This window comes from Podarcis melisellensis (genome assembly GCF_964234715.1).
Source record: "Podarcis melisellensis genome assembly, chromosome: 16".
Taxonomy (NCBI): Eukaryota; Metazoa; Chordata; class Lepidosauria; order Squamata; family Lacertidae; genus Podarcis; species Podarcis melisellensis.
The window spans coordinates 3,549,450-3,565,477 of NC_138533.1; the positions used below are offsets into that span (position 1 = coordinate 3,549,450).

At 48.1% G+C, this 16,028-nt stretch overlaps 1 protein-coding gene across 3 annotated transcripts in view; it reads right to left on the reverse strand.

The window, feature by feature from the left end:
* The window catches only part of ARNT (aryl hydrocarbon receptor nuclear translocator), a 44,117-nt gene extending 40,593 nt beyond the window's left edge, over positions 1-3,524 (reverse strand). For 2 of the 3 annotated variants that reach the window (XM_081891444.1, XM_081891442.1), the window contains exon 1: positions 3,367-3,523. In XM_081891444.1, the coding sequence (XP_081747570.1) occupies positions 3,367-3,391 (25 nt within the window). In that variant the 5' untranslated portion in view covers positions 3,392-3,523. Of the gene's footprint in view, positions 1-3,366 lie in introns of all 3 variants that reach the window. The other variant, XM_081891443.1, reaches the window with a different exon arrangement.
* Positions 3,525-16,028: the final 12,504 nt, after the last annotated feature.

A 16,028-nucleotide genomic window follows, 5' to 3' on the forward strand; every position in this document is an offset into this window, starting at 1 on the left:
CTGCTGAAAATGAAAGGTTTCCTGGCATGGAAAGGGGGAAAAGCAGAAGACCAAAAGCCCGCTCAAGGTGCGGAACTCTTAAGAGCGCCAGGAGTGGTCAGGCGATATCCCTCCCCACCATTCCTCTCCCAGAGCTCCCTGTGATGAGGGACTGAGTGCTAAACCACTCTGGGCATTGGAGTTAAGAGTCCAAAATATCTGAAAGGTGATGTCCTCTCCTTTCGTTTCTGCCCTGGTGACTCCCCATCTTCCATCTTCCGTAACACCAGGAGGACCAACATTTTCCAGCAGGCCTATGTCCTTCATCCTACACGTCTATTCTCAGAGAAGACATGCCATAGAGACAGGGAGACCACTGTCTCCAGCTCTTGAGGAGGCAGCTGGTCCATCTGGGCCAGTGCCTCACCAACTTCTGCCAGCAGCTTGCCTTCTTGGTTGCTGCCAGTCCACTGTCTCATCAGCTTCCTCCTTGGTCTGAGTTGCCCCTTATAGACAGAACTCAACAGGGAGGAGACAAAACTAGAATTTGCTCTAGCACCACCTACTGCTGGCCTCCCTGCCTTAAAGGTAAAGGACCCCCGACAGTTAAGTCCAGCCGCGAGCGACTCTGGGATTACGGCGCTCATCTCGCTTTACCGGCCGAGGGGGCCGGCGTTTGTCCACAGACAGTTTTTCCAGGTCATGTGGCCAGCATGACTAAGCCGCTTCTGGCGAAACCAGAGCAGCGCACGGAAACACCATTCACCTTCCTGCCAGAGAGGTACCTATTTATCTACTTGCACTGGTGTGCTTTTGAACTGCTAGTTGGCAGGAGCTGGGACCAAGCAACATGGGGAATCGCACCGCTGAACTTCCGATCAGGAAGCCCTAGGCTCTGTGGTTTAGACCACAGCGCCACCCTGCCTTACGTCCTACCAATTTCAACAGGCAACACCAGGGGCAGTCCCTGCCTTCAAGCACTACCTAAAATGAAACTGCCTAGAGTAATATAAACTGCCTGATGAACTTTATGCAGATGCCCTTACGGAAATATTTCCTTTCTTTGGTTCAACAAAAGGTTAGCAGGCAACCAGGGCAAGTGGCAAACAAGCAGCTCTCTGGGTCTGAGGACCAGTTCCTGCAGACACCTGACATCCCCTTCAAAGTTGCTGCTGCAAAAATCCAACGCTGAACCAAAGGCGTGGCCAAACAGGTTCTCCCCATCTTATCTTCACAACAACCCTGTGAGGTAGGTCAGGCTGGCAGGTCACCCAATGAGCTTAGGAAGAGCTTGCTGGATGTTGCCAATGGCCCATCGAGGCCAGCATCCTGTTCTCATTGCAGCCACCCAGTTGCCTCTTTTGGGAAACCCGCTTTCCGAAATCAGTTTTCAAAATCAGAGGCTCAGCACGGCAAGCCATCATGGCTAGTAAAGGTAAAGGGACCCCTGACCATTAGGTCCAGTCGTGGCCGACTCTGGGGTTGCGGCGCTCATCTCGCTTTATGGGCCGAGGGAGCCGGCGTACAGCTTCCGGGTCATGTGGCCAGCATGACCAAGCTGCTTCTGGCGAACCAGAGCAGCGCACGGAAACGCCGTTTACCTTCCCGCCGGAGCGGTACCTATTTATCTACTTGCACTTTTTTTTGGTGTGCTTTCGAATTGCTAGGTTGGCAGGAATCATGGCTAGTAGCCATTGACAATTTTCTCCACACCTCACAATTCATGCCTCCCCCTGCTTATGTCCCATGCATTTAAATATATCAGAGTCGATGAAATATATAGTAGAAACACTCAAGGAAAATCTACCTGTAGTTTTATATGCACTACATTGAGATTTTGTGCCAATTAATCCCAACTTCCTCCCCTCACTTCTACGTGCCCTGCTCCACTTTGCACCCCTAACAGGAGAAAACGCACCATCATTAATGGTTAAACCAAGCCATTTCTTGGCTTGCAGAGCTCCCCCCACCCTGACTGTGCATGAATCTATAGGTCGCCTTCCTGTGTCTCCCTAAATGTCCCTGCTCTTGCATTCCAGAAATCGCACTGCGGCCCAGTCACCCTTGTGATCCGCCCACATCCCCAAATCATGCCGCCAAGGGTGCGTTTTTCTATTTGTTTGATCCTAATGTAACCTTAAATTTCATCACATTTTCTTGTGTTGTGTATTTAATCAGTCAATATTTTTCTTTTCATTTTTAGAGAAAGGCCGGCTATTAATCCCTTAATAAAGAAAAGGGTCATTTCCATTGGCAGTGCCCCCTCCCCAAGCCAAGACTCCACCCCCCCTCAAATCCTAACTCCAACTAAACCTTTTCCAAAGGGGTACCCAGGTAAGCAAAAAAAGGGTTGTCATCCCCAAAAGCTGATTTCACAATGAATGTGTTATATCAGGGGAACCCTATTATCCAGCTCATTTACATCACTCCAAGCCCTGGGCCACTCCATTCCCCTTTCACCCCACAACTGCCACAATATCCTCATCACTCTTACCTGTACTGTACTTTTCCCATCATTCCAAGCCCCTGCCCCACTTCTAACCCTATGCTCCCCATGCTATTAAGAACCCTTTGGCCACACCCCCAGTCAAGCCACACACTCCGCCATCCCAAAGAAACTCCCCTCTGCAGGGGTGGCCCCCAGATTTGCTTCAACTACCCCAAACCTCTAAGTCTGATCCTCCCCCCATATCTCATGCTTCCATGTAGCCCCCCACTCCCCACAATTCACCTACAGTCGTCCCAAATCTATAACCCCTACCTGCTCACAGACACGCTCATCCTAGAACTCTCCATTCTCCCCAACTGCAAGTCTAAGCCCCCAAATCTGTATCTCTGAGCCCCACAGGTTACCCTTACCCTGTACTGAAGGCAGCAGCCCTGTTTAGAGAAGCTTTTAATGTTTAATAGGGTATTGTGTTTTAGTGTTTTGTTGGAAGCCGCCCAGAGTGGCTGGGGGGGACCCAGCCAGATGGGCGGGGTACAAATAATAAATTATTATTATTATTACTACTACTACTACTATATTACTTCCCCTTTCCACTCCCACCCCCAGTCTCACCCTCCCCTCCCCAAATCCCCCTCAAACCCTCTCCCACTAAGACCTCCAACTCATAACTCACTCCCCCCCATTCCCTTCCCCCCCAAAAAACCCCTCTCCCCCTGAGCCCCTCATTAACCCCTTCCATCCCTCCTCCCCTCCTGCCACTCCAAGCCCTCCCCCACCTACCTCATGCTGCCCCCCTCCCCACAGCTCCCCCTCCCCCCTCCAGTCAGACCCTCCCCCCAAAGTCACTCCAGCCCCCCAACCCCTAACCGTGAGCCCCCTCCCGCTCTCCCCCCCCCACCAACCCGACGCCCAGGCCTCTGCCTCCCCCCCCCACTCACCCTGGTTAGCAGCGGCTGTTGCCATGGCGACAGGAGGAGAGGGAGGCCGCTCTCCCCCCCCCGCCCCTCCGGCCCTGCCTCAGTTCTCCCCTCTCGCCAAGCGTCAATTCCAAGATGGCGGCGGCTCCAGCTCCGGGCGAGCCCCGCGAGGGGGCGTGGCCGAGGAGGCGGGGAGAGAGGGCTCGCCCATTGGCGCGCGGCCTCCCTTGGGGGCGTGGCCTCGCCTCTCTCTCTCCTCCCGCGAAGGCAGCTGACGGGGCGGGGTCAGAGAAGGGCGGGGCTTATAGATGGGGGCGGTGCTTGGGGAAAATAAAAGGCTGGTTCCGAGGGGCTCCCCGCGCGGCGCATTGTCGGGAAGGGGAATGCGGTGACGTCAAAGTGACGTAGATTAAAGGGGCGGGGCGGGAGGGAATCTCGGGTGACCTCACAGAGTGACGTAGCCTCAGCGGGAAAGGGTTTTTTTTGGGTGTGATACCATCGGCAGGGCTGGTTTTAATAGAAAAATTAAAGCAATAAATATTATTTTAAAAAAAGAAAAGAAAAATTAAAAGGAGGGGTGGGGACGATGCTTTCAGCTTGGCTTTTAATATAATTTTGTAAAAAGGTCGGGGTTCCAGGTGTGACGTCATGGGTGTGTTTCATTCATTCATTCATTGCAATATGTAATAAGTATTATTCCAAAGTTGTTACTATTAAATAGTAGTATTTAACACAGAGAAAGTTGCTTATTTTTCTCTGTAACTACTGTACATATTGGGGGGGCCCTCTTTCCAGGAGACTTGCAATCTTAGTATTGTATAGTGGTACCTCAGGTTACAGATGCTTCAAGTTACAGACTCCGCTAACCCAGAAATAGTGCTTCAGGTTAAGAATTTTGCTTCAGGATGAGAACAGAAATCGGGCGGCGCGGCAGCAGCAGGAGGCCCCATTAGCTAAAGTGGTGCTTCAGGTTAAGAACGGACCTCCAGAACGAATTAAGTACTTAACCCGAGGTACCATTGTAAAAGGTAAAGGGACCCCTGACCATTAGGTCCAGTCGTGACCAACTCGGGTTGCGCGCTCATCTCGCTTTATTGGCCGAGGGAGCCGGCGTACAGCTTCTGGGTCATGTGGCCAGCATGACTAAGCCACTTCTGGCAAACCAGAGCAGCTCACGGAAACGCCGTTTACCTTCCTGCTGGAGCGGTACCTATTTATCTACTTGCACTTTGACGTGCTTTCGAACTGCTAGGTGGGCAGGAGCAGGGACCGAGCAACGGGAGCTCACCCCATTCCAGGGATTCGAACTGCCAACCTTCTGATCGGCAAGTCCTAGGCTCTGTGGTTTAACCTACAGCGCCACCCGTGTCCCTAACCTGTAGGCACTAGGCTTGGATGAAATGTAGATGAAATCACACAGAGGTTCCATTCTGATCTGTCCTGCTCCTACCAGTCCTTTTCATTGCAGTGAGTTCTGGTACACAGGAACAAGCATGTCATCTGAGCCAACCTCAAAGGAGTAGTTATCTCAAGGCAGCGTGATTAGAATAACAACCCTCTGAGTCTTGGTTGCATCAGCAAGTCCTCAGTCCTGCTGCGAATGCACTGTGCACATGTTTAGAGGCTATGTCATTTGACTCAGGGAACTGGAACTTCAAGGCTGGGCTTTCTCTGTTCTGAAATTCTTTCCAGGCCAAACCCCTTTTTGGCTTGTAGCACCCTGCTTGTGGTTAACGCTTAGCTGGAATGAAATATTCAACGCAGCAACAGAGAAATTAAAATAATAATTTATTTGTCAGACAAATAAATGAGAGGCTCAGTGGTATATGGTTACCAAGCTCTGGCCTGCCTCCTGCCATTATGGCCAGCACTTATATTCCCTTAATCCAGCCCCCTTTGCTCCTCCTGGGGCTGCCTCTGTTCAATCAGCCTGGTTGGATTTCCTATTGGCTGATTGCTATAACTAATCACAAAAAGATACACCCATATCCTCCTATCCTTATAAGGGAGACAAAGAGCTATATATTTGACATATAAGTAATAATATATCTTACATGGAATCTTAATTACCAGCTCACCTCTTGCCCTATTGCCTTCTAAAACAAATGTTTAATCTTACATTTTTATGTTCAACAGATGTCAAGGATCTTGAGTTCACATCAACATTGAAAGATCTCCTTCATTTGAGGGTCTTTTAAACAAATGCCTGACAACTATATATCAGAAGTGTTCGATGGCGTCTCCTGTCTGGCAAGGGGGGGCTAGGCTCATTTGCCCCTCTGGTCTCCTATTGCAATATGACTCTATGAATCTAGCATTTCTTAAATCCTTTGCATAATTACATTTAAGCCAATATATTTAAGCTAATATATTTCATACATTATCATATATAGCTTTTTAGAAGGATAAATCTCCTCAAAGTAAAAGGAAGGAACAGTTTACAGCCTCAAAATAAAAAGTGAAGAAAAAGTCTCTTCCCCTGTTTACACTCCCCCCCTTCTCCAGCCAGTTGTTTTTCAAAACCATTTGCTCTTGGCCTTTCAACCTTAGGAAGAAGATATGGCTCATTTTACTGGGAGGCACATTGGTATTATTTTACTATTTACCCATTCTTAATAGTGTTTTTTCAGCCTTGGGGCAGCATATGTAATTTCCCATCAATGGGGCCCTCTTGTCTTAGGAGAAAACCTCTTGCCAAGGTTTTTTTTCTGCCTGGCATGAAACCTTTGAAAATCTAAGCCCATTTAATTTAGGAACCTGATCAAGATATAAGCCAATATAAGTCTTGATTAAAAATGCAGTCTATATTCAGATGCCACATTCCCCCCTTTCAAGCTCAAGGACCTTGCTTACCAAGCGTCCTTGATAGCTTGATCATCATATTCCTGAGGTAAAGCTCTGTATAGGGCCATGATATGAGGTAGAGTTTCATTCGAAATCATCTTGCTAATTGTACTTCTAAAACATGAGATGATACATGGCACCATACATAAAACCATTATTACTACCGTCAAGAAAAACAAGCAAGACAATAATATCCCTTTGAGTCCCGCAACATTAGGTAACCAATTGGTGAGCCATCCCATATCCCATCCTTCCCATGTTTATACTTGGACATGTGCTATATTCTCCATCTTTGTAGCCAACACACGGATTGCCTCACCATTATCAGAAATGTTAAAGCAACAGGCATTCCCTGTCAAGTTCAAGACTCCACATAGGCCTCCCTGCCTGGCAAGTACATAATCCATTCCCATTTTCAGCTGCATAATGGCGGCTCTACTTTCATCCAACTGTTGTGCAATAAGTCTCAAACTCTGGGCCGTTGCATTGGTTACAAGTTCCACTACTGCTTGCAATCGAATTATTCTGTTTAGTTTATAAATAGGATCCCGTGCCCCTTGTATGAGCTCACCAGGATTCCAGGAGGCAGGATCATAATAGGCTATAATGCGCTCTGGCGGCCAATCATCAGTACCGCTCCAACTTTGGGTACTTCCTCCTGCTATACGAGAAATATCAGCATTCCTTCGTGTTCGCTTAGCTGAACTAGTGGGCATAATCCACATTGGTGGTAATACCCATCCCAGGAAACAAGTCCCACTCCATTTGGAAGGGAGTTTCTTGTATGCCCATTCTCCACATATCCACCACAACCATCGGGTCTGAGGTTTTTGGTACTTGGAGTACAGAAGGCGAAAATATCAAAAGAGGTAGAGAGTTCACAGTGCAGTATGTTAGATTGCCTTTTTCTGTCACAGTTATGTTCCACACCACTTTCCATGCATAAATAAAAGGAGGTGCACAGGGCAAGGTATTCCGAGTTCGATACGTAGTACCGTTTGCCCAGGTTTGACTATTCTTAATATAATCCCAAGTATAGTGGCAATGAGAAGAGCCTATCATGGTAGGGTCAGCTGCATCTGATGATTTATGCACACAGATTTCCCCTTGCACAGGTATAACTCGTATTGGTTTAGTTGAGTTCCAACCGGGGAAATTCTGTACTTCTGTTTGGTGTGGCATTTCGCTTACCATACCAATGGCACTTAATGGTATTGGTAATAAGGGCATACCTCCCTCTGAATCATCTGGCCCAAGAGAGCAAACAAGGCAATTAGTCCTATTTGCAACATTGGCTATCATCTCAGCTAAGCCTACCCACATATTGTGGTCATGGCGGAATCCATATTTAGCAAATTTGGTCAGATTCATGGACCCTTCCCCTTCCCAAGGGATCAGGATTAATAATAAAATCATGTTGATGTCTAGCATATGCATTCCTTCCACAAAAGATTACCTTATTGTGATAGCAAATAATTATTAGTCCCAATATAATTCCCCCAGTGACAGAAATGGGGAACCACCAAGACCAAAACATATATCCCAAGGATCCCCAATGTGTAATATCACTTATAATTGTTCCACAAGGGGGCAGTCAATCAATTGTATAAGAGAATCTTCCCGTTCACAATTGCTGGTTTAGACGCTCCTCAAGCTTCAGGCGTGCGCAGGTCAGCCAGCTTCCAGGTTGTGGCTGCAGCAGGCCGGTCGTCAAATGTTGCCCGTGACCTAACCCGCTCCCGGTAGGGCTAGATACAGGGGTTTTTGGAGAGAGTCAGTTTTAAAGGATTAGAGGGGTCACCTTTGCATGTCCAACTGCCTTCAGACTTCTTTAAACGAGAGTGATGAATCCAGGGGGTCACCTCAGCTACCTTCACCGCTGTTAGAATAGAGAGCAGGACGGTGTAAGGTCCACGCCACTTAGGTGCAAGTGGATCACGTTTCCACTCTTTCACCCATATGCTATGCCAGTCTGGAGCTGATGAATCGGCTTGGCAATGCTGCACGGCGTGTGCTTGAGGGCCCACCTGTTAAGAAAAAAAAACAAACAAACACGGGAGAGAGACAAAAACACGGGAGAGATTGCACTTGTCCCTGTGTCACATGGTCTCCTATTTGTTTGAGGTCAGTTGGAATATCCTGAACAAAGGAGGGCGGCCTCCCATACAGGAGCTCAAAAGGTGACAACTTAAGTCTTTTTGTGGGTGCGCACCGAACACGAAACAGTGTTATGGGTCAGCAAGCACATGGGGATATTAAAGCAGCCTGTGCTTTTCCTTTGCAGGCTTGGCACAGCCCGGCCTGGTCCCTGGGGTGCAGGGCCGTAAGAGATGGAGGCAGGCTGGGCCCTCTCCCTCCTGGGTGAAGCACCTGCCGGAAGCCTCGTGGCAATCATCCCCCCCCCCCGGGGGCACACGCAACAGACACTGGGGCCAACGGAGCGTGGTGGGTTAGGGTGGCAAATGCCTCTCTGAGCTCCGCAGAAAAGCTGAACTTGCACCAGAGCCGCCTCTGACCCACATAATGGGCTATTGCCAGCTTGTATTTTAGGGAGCTGGTTTCTTGTTTTCAGCCTTGCAGCAGCAGTACCCGACTGCACACACTTAATGTGATCTCACAACAATCCTAGGAGGTAGGCCATGGTTATTCCCATTGTAGAAGAGAGGAGAAACGGAGTGATATAATGCCAGCAGTAGTATAAATATGTCCCCATACATGCACCATACAAATAAAGAGTGGACACATAGTCCTACAGATACAACCGACCCTTTGAGGGTGACCAAACTGTTGATGCGGCCCCCCGATGAATTTGAGTTTGACACCCCTGCTTTAGACATATTAGTGGGCTTCTGGCATGCCCTGCAGATGCCTTGCACAAGTGTCTGGCGGTAGGTAGTAAGCCTGGCCAGGTGAATTGCATTGTTTGGATCCCAATTAGGATCTTCCAAGGGAAAGTTGTCCTGGAGATGATGGTCAATATTATAAATATTTCCCACTCTGGCCTGCTCACGCAAATATATCTGTGCCTTTTCAATTATGTCTCTCCTTTCCTCAGTGGTGAAAAGAGTATTCAGGAGCTGGCGACAATCTGTCCAAATAGGACTATTACTATTGAGGTCACCAAGTCCATCATAGCCTGAGGTTTTTCTGCGAAAGATGGGGTGTTTTCCAATTCATCAGATCTGTAGTTGTGAATGGAATACATTGCAGGGTCGAAGTTCGAGGTGGCCGTGGTCCAGGTTGCCCATTAACCAGCACAGGCTCCTCAAGTGCATCAAATACTCTTCTAAGAGGGGCTACTACGTGACCTTTTTCTTCACTTTGCTCTAGGGGCCTCAAATCATAGGGGATGGTATTTGTCCCAAGGCGTTCTTTTAGCAGCTTTATACGCCTGGCTGTATTGCTTGCTGACCGATTAAGGTCTCCCTGTAACTTCTGTAATAATTCTCTAGGACTTGGATGTACAGGGGTTTGGGGTAGGCAATCAGTTGTTCCACTAAAAGAGACTGTAGATGGAGTTCTACTGGGACTCACAGGTGGAATAACCACTTCTGCTTGGGCTTCATTATAGGACTCCAATGCCTCCTGAAGATATTTATCATAATCTATCAAGGAATCAAGCTCTGTGACTCCACTCCCATTATTCATTCCAGTTTCTTGCCTTGGGGTTACAACTGGTGGAGTGTTTGGATTAGACTCCCTTCGTTGTGGAGCATAGGGTGGAGGTGGAAGCACCTCTTCCTCTGGTCCCTCAAAAATGGGTTTAAGTTTATTTGGCAAGATTCCTTTCCTAGCTTCGGCTTTTACAGCCAATAATTTGCATCGTTGGACTTTGCATTCCCTTATCCATGGAGGATTTTTTTTTTTTTTTTTTAATGTGCTCAGCCAGGAATCTATATATGAAAATTGTTCTGGGCACCCTCCAGTTTCTTTGGTGATGTTAGACCAAAGTTTGCTTACTAAATTTATATCAAAGGTTCCCTGGGATGGCCATCCAGTACTTTGTTTTGGCTACCCTAATTCACATAACGTTCTCAAGCGCTCTGGCGTCATTTTGACTCCATATGCCCCTGAGAAGGCTTTCTTAAAATTATTTAACATACATTCAAGAGGTGTATTTCCCCCTTTGAACCCCCAACTCCCATTGTATGGCCCTGTGAAGTATCCACTCAGTCACTCACACACACGCCTTACTGGGAAACGAAGTAGTACTCACTCCACACTTAGGTCAGCTACACATTGTACTTTCTCACACATGCAATGCACTAGATACTTCAACCACACTCTACCTCCCAATCTTCCCTTTGCCCTACACCAGATCACCATCTGATGTACCCAGCCACCTAGCGTACTCAGTTCCCCTTTACTGAGACGCAGAAGTTTGATCAGGACTTCTCTTCCTCCCAATTAATTGGAGGGCCAAAACCCCTTAGTGCACTTACCCTTAGCTGGTTGCCTGTTTATTTCTCTGGTCCCCCCCGGTCCGTCGCCGTCAGTGGGCAGGGTATCAGACAGACGAGACTTCTGCGTTCCCCCTGGAAAAATTTACCAGTGCGCGCTGGGAAGCAGTTTAGAGATCCTCTCTCTTGTACCCTGTCCAATAGGGCGAAGGGGCTGCGTTCCAGCAGACCACTTATCCGAGTCGCAGGCACCATAAAATGTAGCACCCTGCTTGTGGTTAACGCTTAGCTGGAATGAAATATTCAACGCAGCAACAGAGAAATTAAAATAATAATTTATTTGTCAGACAAATAAATGAGAGGCTCAGTGGTATATGGTTACCAAGCTCTGGCCTGCCTCCTGCCATTATGGCCAGCACTTATATTCCCTTAATCCAGCCCCCTTTGCTCCTCCTGGGGCTGCCTCTGTTCAATCAGCCTGGTTGGATTTCCTATTGGCTGATTGCTATAACTAATCACAAAAAGATACACCCATATCCTCCTATCCTTATAAGGGAGACAAAGAGCTATATATTTGACATATAAGTAATAATATATCTTACATGGAATCTTAATTACCAGCTCACCTCTTGCCCTATTGCCTTCTAAAACAAATGTTTAATCTTACATTTTTATGTTCAACAGATGTCAAGGATCTTGAGTTCACATCAACATTGAAAGATCTCCTTCATTTGAGGGTCTTTTAAACAAATGCCTGACAACTATATATCAGAAGTGTTCGATGGCGTCTCCTGTCTGGCAAGGGGGGGCTAGGCTCATTTGCCCCTCTGGTCTCCTATTGCAATATGACTCTATGAATCTAGCATTTCTTAAATCCTTTGCATAATTACATTTAAGCCAATATATTTAAGCTAATATATTTCATACATTATCATATATAGCTTTTTAGAAGGATAAATCTCCTCAAAGTAAAAGGAAGGAACAGTTTACAGCCTCAAAATAAAAAGTGAAGAAAAAGTCTCTTCCCCTGTTTACACTCCCCCCCTTCTCCAGCCAGTTGTTTTTCAAAACCATTTGCTCTTGGCCTTTCAACCTTAGGAAGAAGATATGGCTCATTTTACTGGGAGGCACATTGGTATTATTTTACTATTTACCCATTCTTAATAGTGTTTTTTCAGCCTTGGGGCAGCATATGTAATTTCCCATCAATGGGGCCCTCTTGTCTTAGGAGAAAACCTCTTGCCAAGGTTTTTTTTCTGCCTGGCATGAAACCTTTGAAAATCTAAGCCCATTTAATTTAGGAACCTGATCAAGATATAAGCCAATATAAGTCTTGATTAAAAATGCAGTCTATATTCAGATGCCACAGGCTCTGCACCCTCCTAGAGTACTTTTGGCCTGTCCAGAATGTGTGCTTGAAGTGTGGCAATGCTTCTTCCGCACCTGAGCGGAGAGAAACCTGTGACTTTCATGTGACGCTAAGGTAGCCTTTTGTATACACACCCTTTGCTCCACCCAGAAAGTTGCTGGTCAGAGGAGGATGCTGCCTTCGCCCTGCAAAAAAAGATTCTCCACCCTTGATCTTAAGGACACCTTCACCTTCAAGGTTGTGCCTGGCTCCTCATGATGGTGACAGAATCATAGAACGGTAGAGTTGGATGGGAATCCAAGGGTCATTTTAATGTATTTTTAATGCTTTTCAACATCTACATGCAGCCGCTGGGAGAGATCATCAGGGGGTTTGCGCTGGGTGTCCATCAGTATGCAGATGATACCCAGCTCTGCCTCTCTTTCAAATCAGAACCAGTGAAGGCAGTGAAGGTCCTGTGTGAGTGTCTGGAGGCGGTTGGAGGATGGATGGTGGCTAACAGATTGAGGTTGAATCCTGACAAGACAGAAGTACTGTTCTTGGGGGACAGGAGGCGGGCAGGTGTAGAGGACTCCCTGGTCCTGAATGGGGTAACTGTGCCCCTGAAGGACCAGGTGTGCAGCCTGGGAGTCATTCTGGACTCACAGCTGTCCATGGAGGCACAGGTTAATTCTGTGTCCAGGACAGCTGTTTATCAGCTCCATCTGGTACCCAGGATGAGACCCTCCCTGCCCGTAGACTGCCTTGCCAGAGTGGTGCATGCTCTGGTTATCTCCCGTTTGGACTACTGCAATGTGCTCTACGTGGGGCTACCTTTGAAGGTGACCCGGAAACTGCAATTAATCCAGAATGCGGCAGCTAGACTGGTGACTGGGAGCGGCCGCCGAGACCACATAACACCGGTCCTGAGAGATCTGCATTGGCTCCCAGTATGTTTCCAAGCACAGTTCGAAGTGTTGGTGCTGACCTTTAAAGCCCTAAACGGCCTCGGCCCAGTGTACCTGAAGGAGCGTCTCCACCCCCATCGTTCAGCCTGGACACTGAGATCCAGCGCCAAGTTTCCCTCATTACGAGAAGTGAGGTTACAGGGAACCAGACAGAGGGCCTTCTTGGTAGTGGTGCCCGCCCTGTGGAACGCCCGCCCTTCAGATGTGAAGGAAATAAGCAACTATCTTCTCTTTAAAAGACATCTGAAGGCAGCCCTGTTTAGGTAAGTTTTTGATATTTGATGCTGTATTGTTTTTAACACTTGATTGGAAGCCGCCCAGAGTGGCTGGGGAGACTCAAGCAGATGGGCGGGGTATAAATAATAAATAAAATGATGATGATGATGATGATTTAGCCCAACCCCCTGCAATGCAGGACCCTCAAGCAGGGAGGTGGGGCAGGAACCTGGCCTGTTCCTCAGCTGTCCCCTCCACCCATACAGTGGTATCCCTTGGTTCTCAAACGCCTTGCTACTCCAACAACTTCGAACCCAAACACTGCAAACCTGGAAGTAAGCGTTCTGGTTTGCAAACTTTTTTTGGGAAGCCGAACATAATCCGTTTTGAGTGCCACGCTTCCGTTTTGAGTGTTACGCTGAGACCTGTCTGTTTTTGCTATTTATTTTGTGTTTCTGTTTTTGCGGCTCTTTTTGTTTTGATTTTTGTGACTGTGTGGAACCCAGTTCAGCTGCTGATTGATTGACTGATTGGCAGTACATTGTTTATTGCTTTCCTTTTATGGATCAATGCTCCCGCTAGATGGTAAAATTCATGTTAAATTGCTGTTTTGGGTGTTGTTTTTAAAAGTCTGGAACGGATTAATCCATTTTGCATTACTCTCTATGGGTAAGCACACCTTGGTTTTGGAACAGACTTCCGGAACGGATTAAGTTTGAGAACCAAGGTACCGATAGGCAAAGAAACCCCACATGGAAAGATATGCTGGCTGAGTGACTGAGGGTACAATTTAATGGGTGAGGGATCATGTCGCTCTCATTACCGGGAGCGTTTGAAACATGATGCTACCCCAACTTGATGAAGTATTCATGATACCTTTGGGCTACAGCAGAGGGGAGCTGGAGCTGCCCAGTGGTTAAGACCAGCTGAGAAGAATAACCAGCAGATCTCTTGCCAACTTACAAGGGACGTCTCTGTGTCGTCAGATTCCAAACGTACGGTAGGAGCCAAATCCGGTTGACTTCGTACCATTTCTTTGTCTCCCCTGCATCTGCAGTGTCTTTTGTTTAACCTAGCTACTGTGATCCACACAACGGTCACCTCCAGACTTGATTATTGTAACTCGCTCTATGTGGGGCTGCCCTTGAGACTGACCCAGAAACTCCAGTGGGTGCAGAATGCTGCAGCGAGACTCCTTACGGGGTCCTCGCCGCGGGATCACATTCACCCGGTGCTATACCAGCTGCACTGGCTCCCGTTGGAGTACAGGGTCAGGTTTAAGGTGCTGGTTTTAACCTTTAAGCCCTATACAGCCTAGGACCCTCGTACCTACAGGACCACCTCTCCTGGTATGTCCCACAGGGGACCTTACAGTCTTCAAACAAAAACATCTTGGAGATCCCGGGCCACAGGAGGTTAGGCTGGCCTCAACCAGAGCCAGGGCCTTTTCAGTACTGGCCGTGGGAGGTTTTTAAACAGAGTTTGGGTGGCCAAATGGTTGGACAAAACGGCCTCTGGTGTTCCTTTGAACCCTTCTGTTCTAAGATTCTAAATATAACAAGTGAAGGGGTTCTGGGGGTGTCACTTGGCATTTCACATGTTGCTGAACTACATATCCCATCTTCCCTGTCTTCTGGCTTCCGAGGGCTGATGGGAGTTGTAGTTCAGCACCATCTGGATGGCTGGGTGTCCCACATGCCTGAAATATGATAGCTCAGTCGGTATGTAAAGGTAAAGGGACCCCTGACCGTTAGGTCCAGTTGCGGACGACTCTGGGGTTGCGGCGCTCATCTCGCTTTATTGGCCGAGGGAGCCGGCGTACAGCTTCCGGGTCATGTGGCCAGCATGACCAAGCCGCTTCTGGCGAACCAGAGCTGCGCATGGAAACGCCATTTACCTTCCCGCTGGAACGGTACCTATTTATCTACTTGCACTTTGACGTGCTTTCAAACTGCTCGGTTGGCAGGAGCAGGGACCGAGCAACGGGAGCTCACCCCTTGCGGGGATTCGAACCGCCGACCATCCGATCGGCAAGCCCAATCGGCTCTGTGGTTTAGACCACAGCGCCACCCGCGTCCCTAACTCAGTGGGTAGAGACTCTTAATTTCAGGGTCATGGGTTTGAGCCCCACACTTAGCAAAAGATTCCTGCATTGCAAGGGGTTGGAACTCTACAATTCTATGACCCCCCCCCCCCAAATGTACGGCTAGGGGTCTGAACCCAGATGGCCCCACACCATCCTGCCTCTCTCTCCCCACAGGTGAGCAAACATGCTTTCGCCCGGCTGGTGAGAAGCAAGCTGCCCCGCCGGCCCCATGGAGAATCCCACGCCAGAGACCTTCGTGGATGTGGACAAGGGCATCTGCATTGGCTTCCTCTCGCTCATGTGCTTCTTCCTGATGCTCATGATGGTGCGCTGTGCAAAGCTCATCGTGGACCCCTACACCGCCATCCCCACCTCGACTTGGGAGGAGGAGCAGCTTGACTGACAGCGTCCATCAGCAGGCAGTAGCGCCCATGATGGGGAGAGACAAGGTGGAAAATAAAGGTGGATGGAAAGCAGACACTCAACAGTATTGATCCTTCCTCTTGCTTGCTCCACTGGACTGGACCATCTGGATTCCTTCCAACTCCATGATTATCATAGTAGTTCTCCTCTGTTCCAAGAAGCAATGGAAAGCTCAGGACAACATGCATTGTCTGACGTCAGATCCACGCCAGACATTTAAAGCACAACTTTCCCAAATAATTATAGGAAACTGCCATTCCTCCTCCTCGCAGAGCTACAATTTCTAGCCCCCTGAACAAACTATAGTTCCCAGGATCCTTTGGAGGAATTCATGGTTTTTTAAAAAAATGTGCATTGAGTGTACTTTAAATGTACAGTGTGGATCTGCCCTCTGGCTG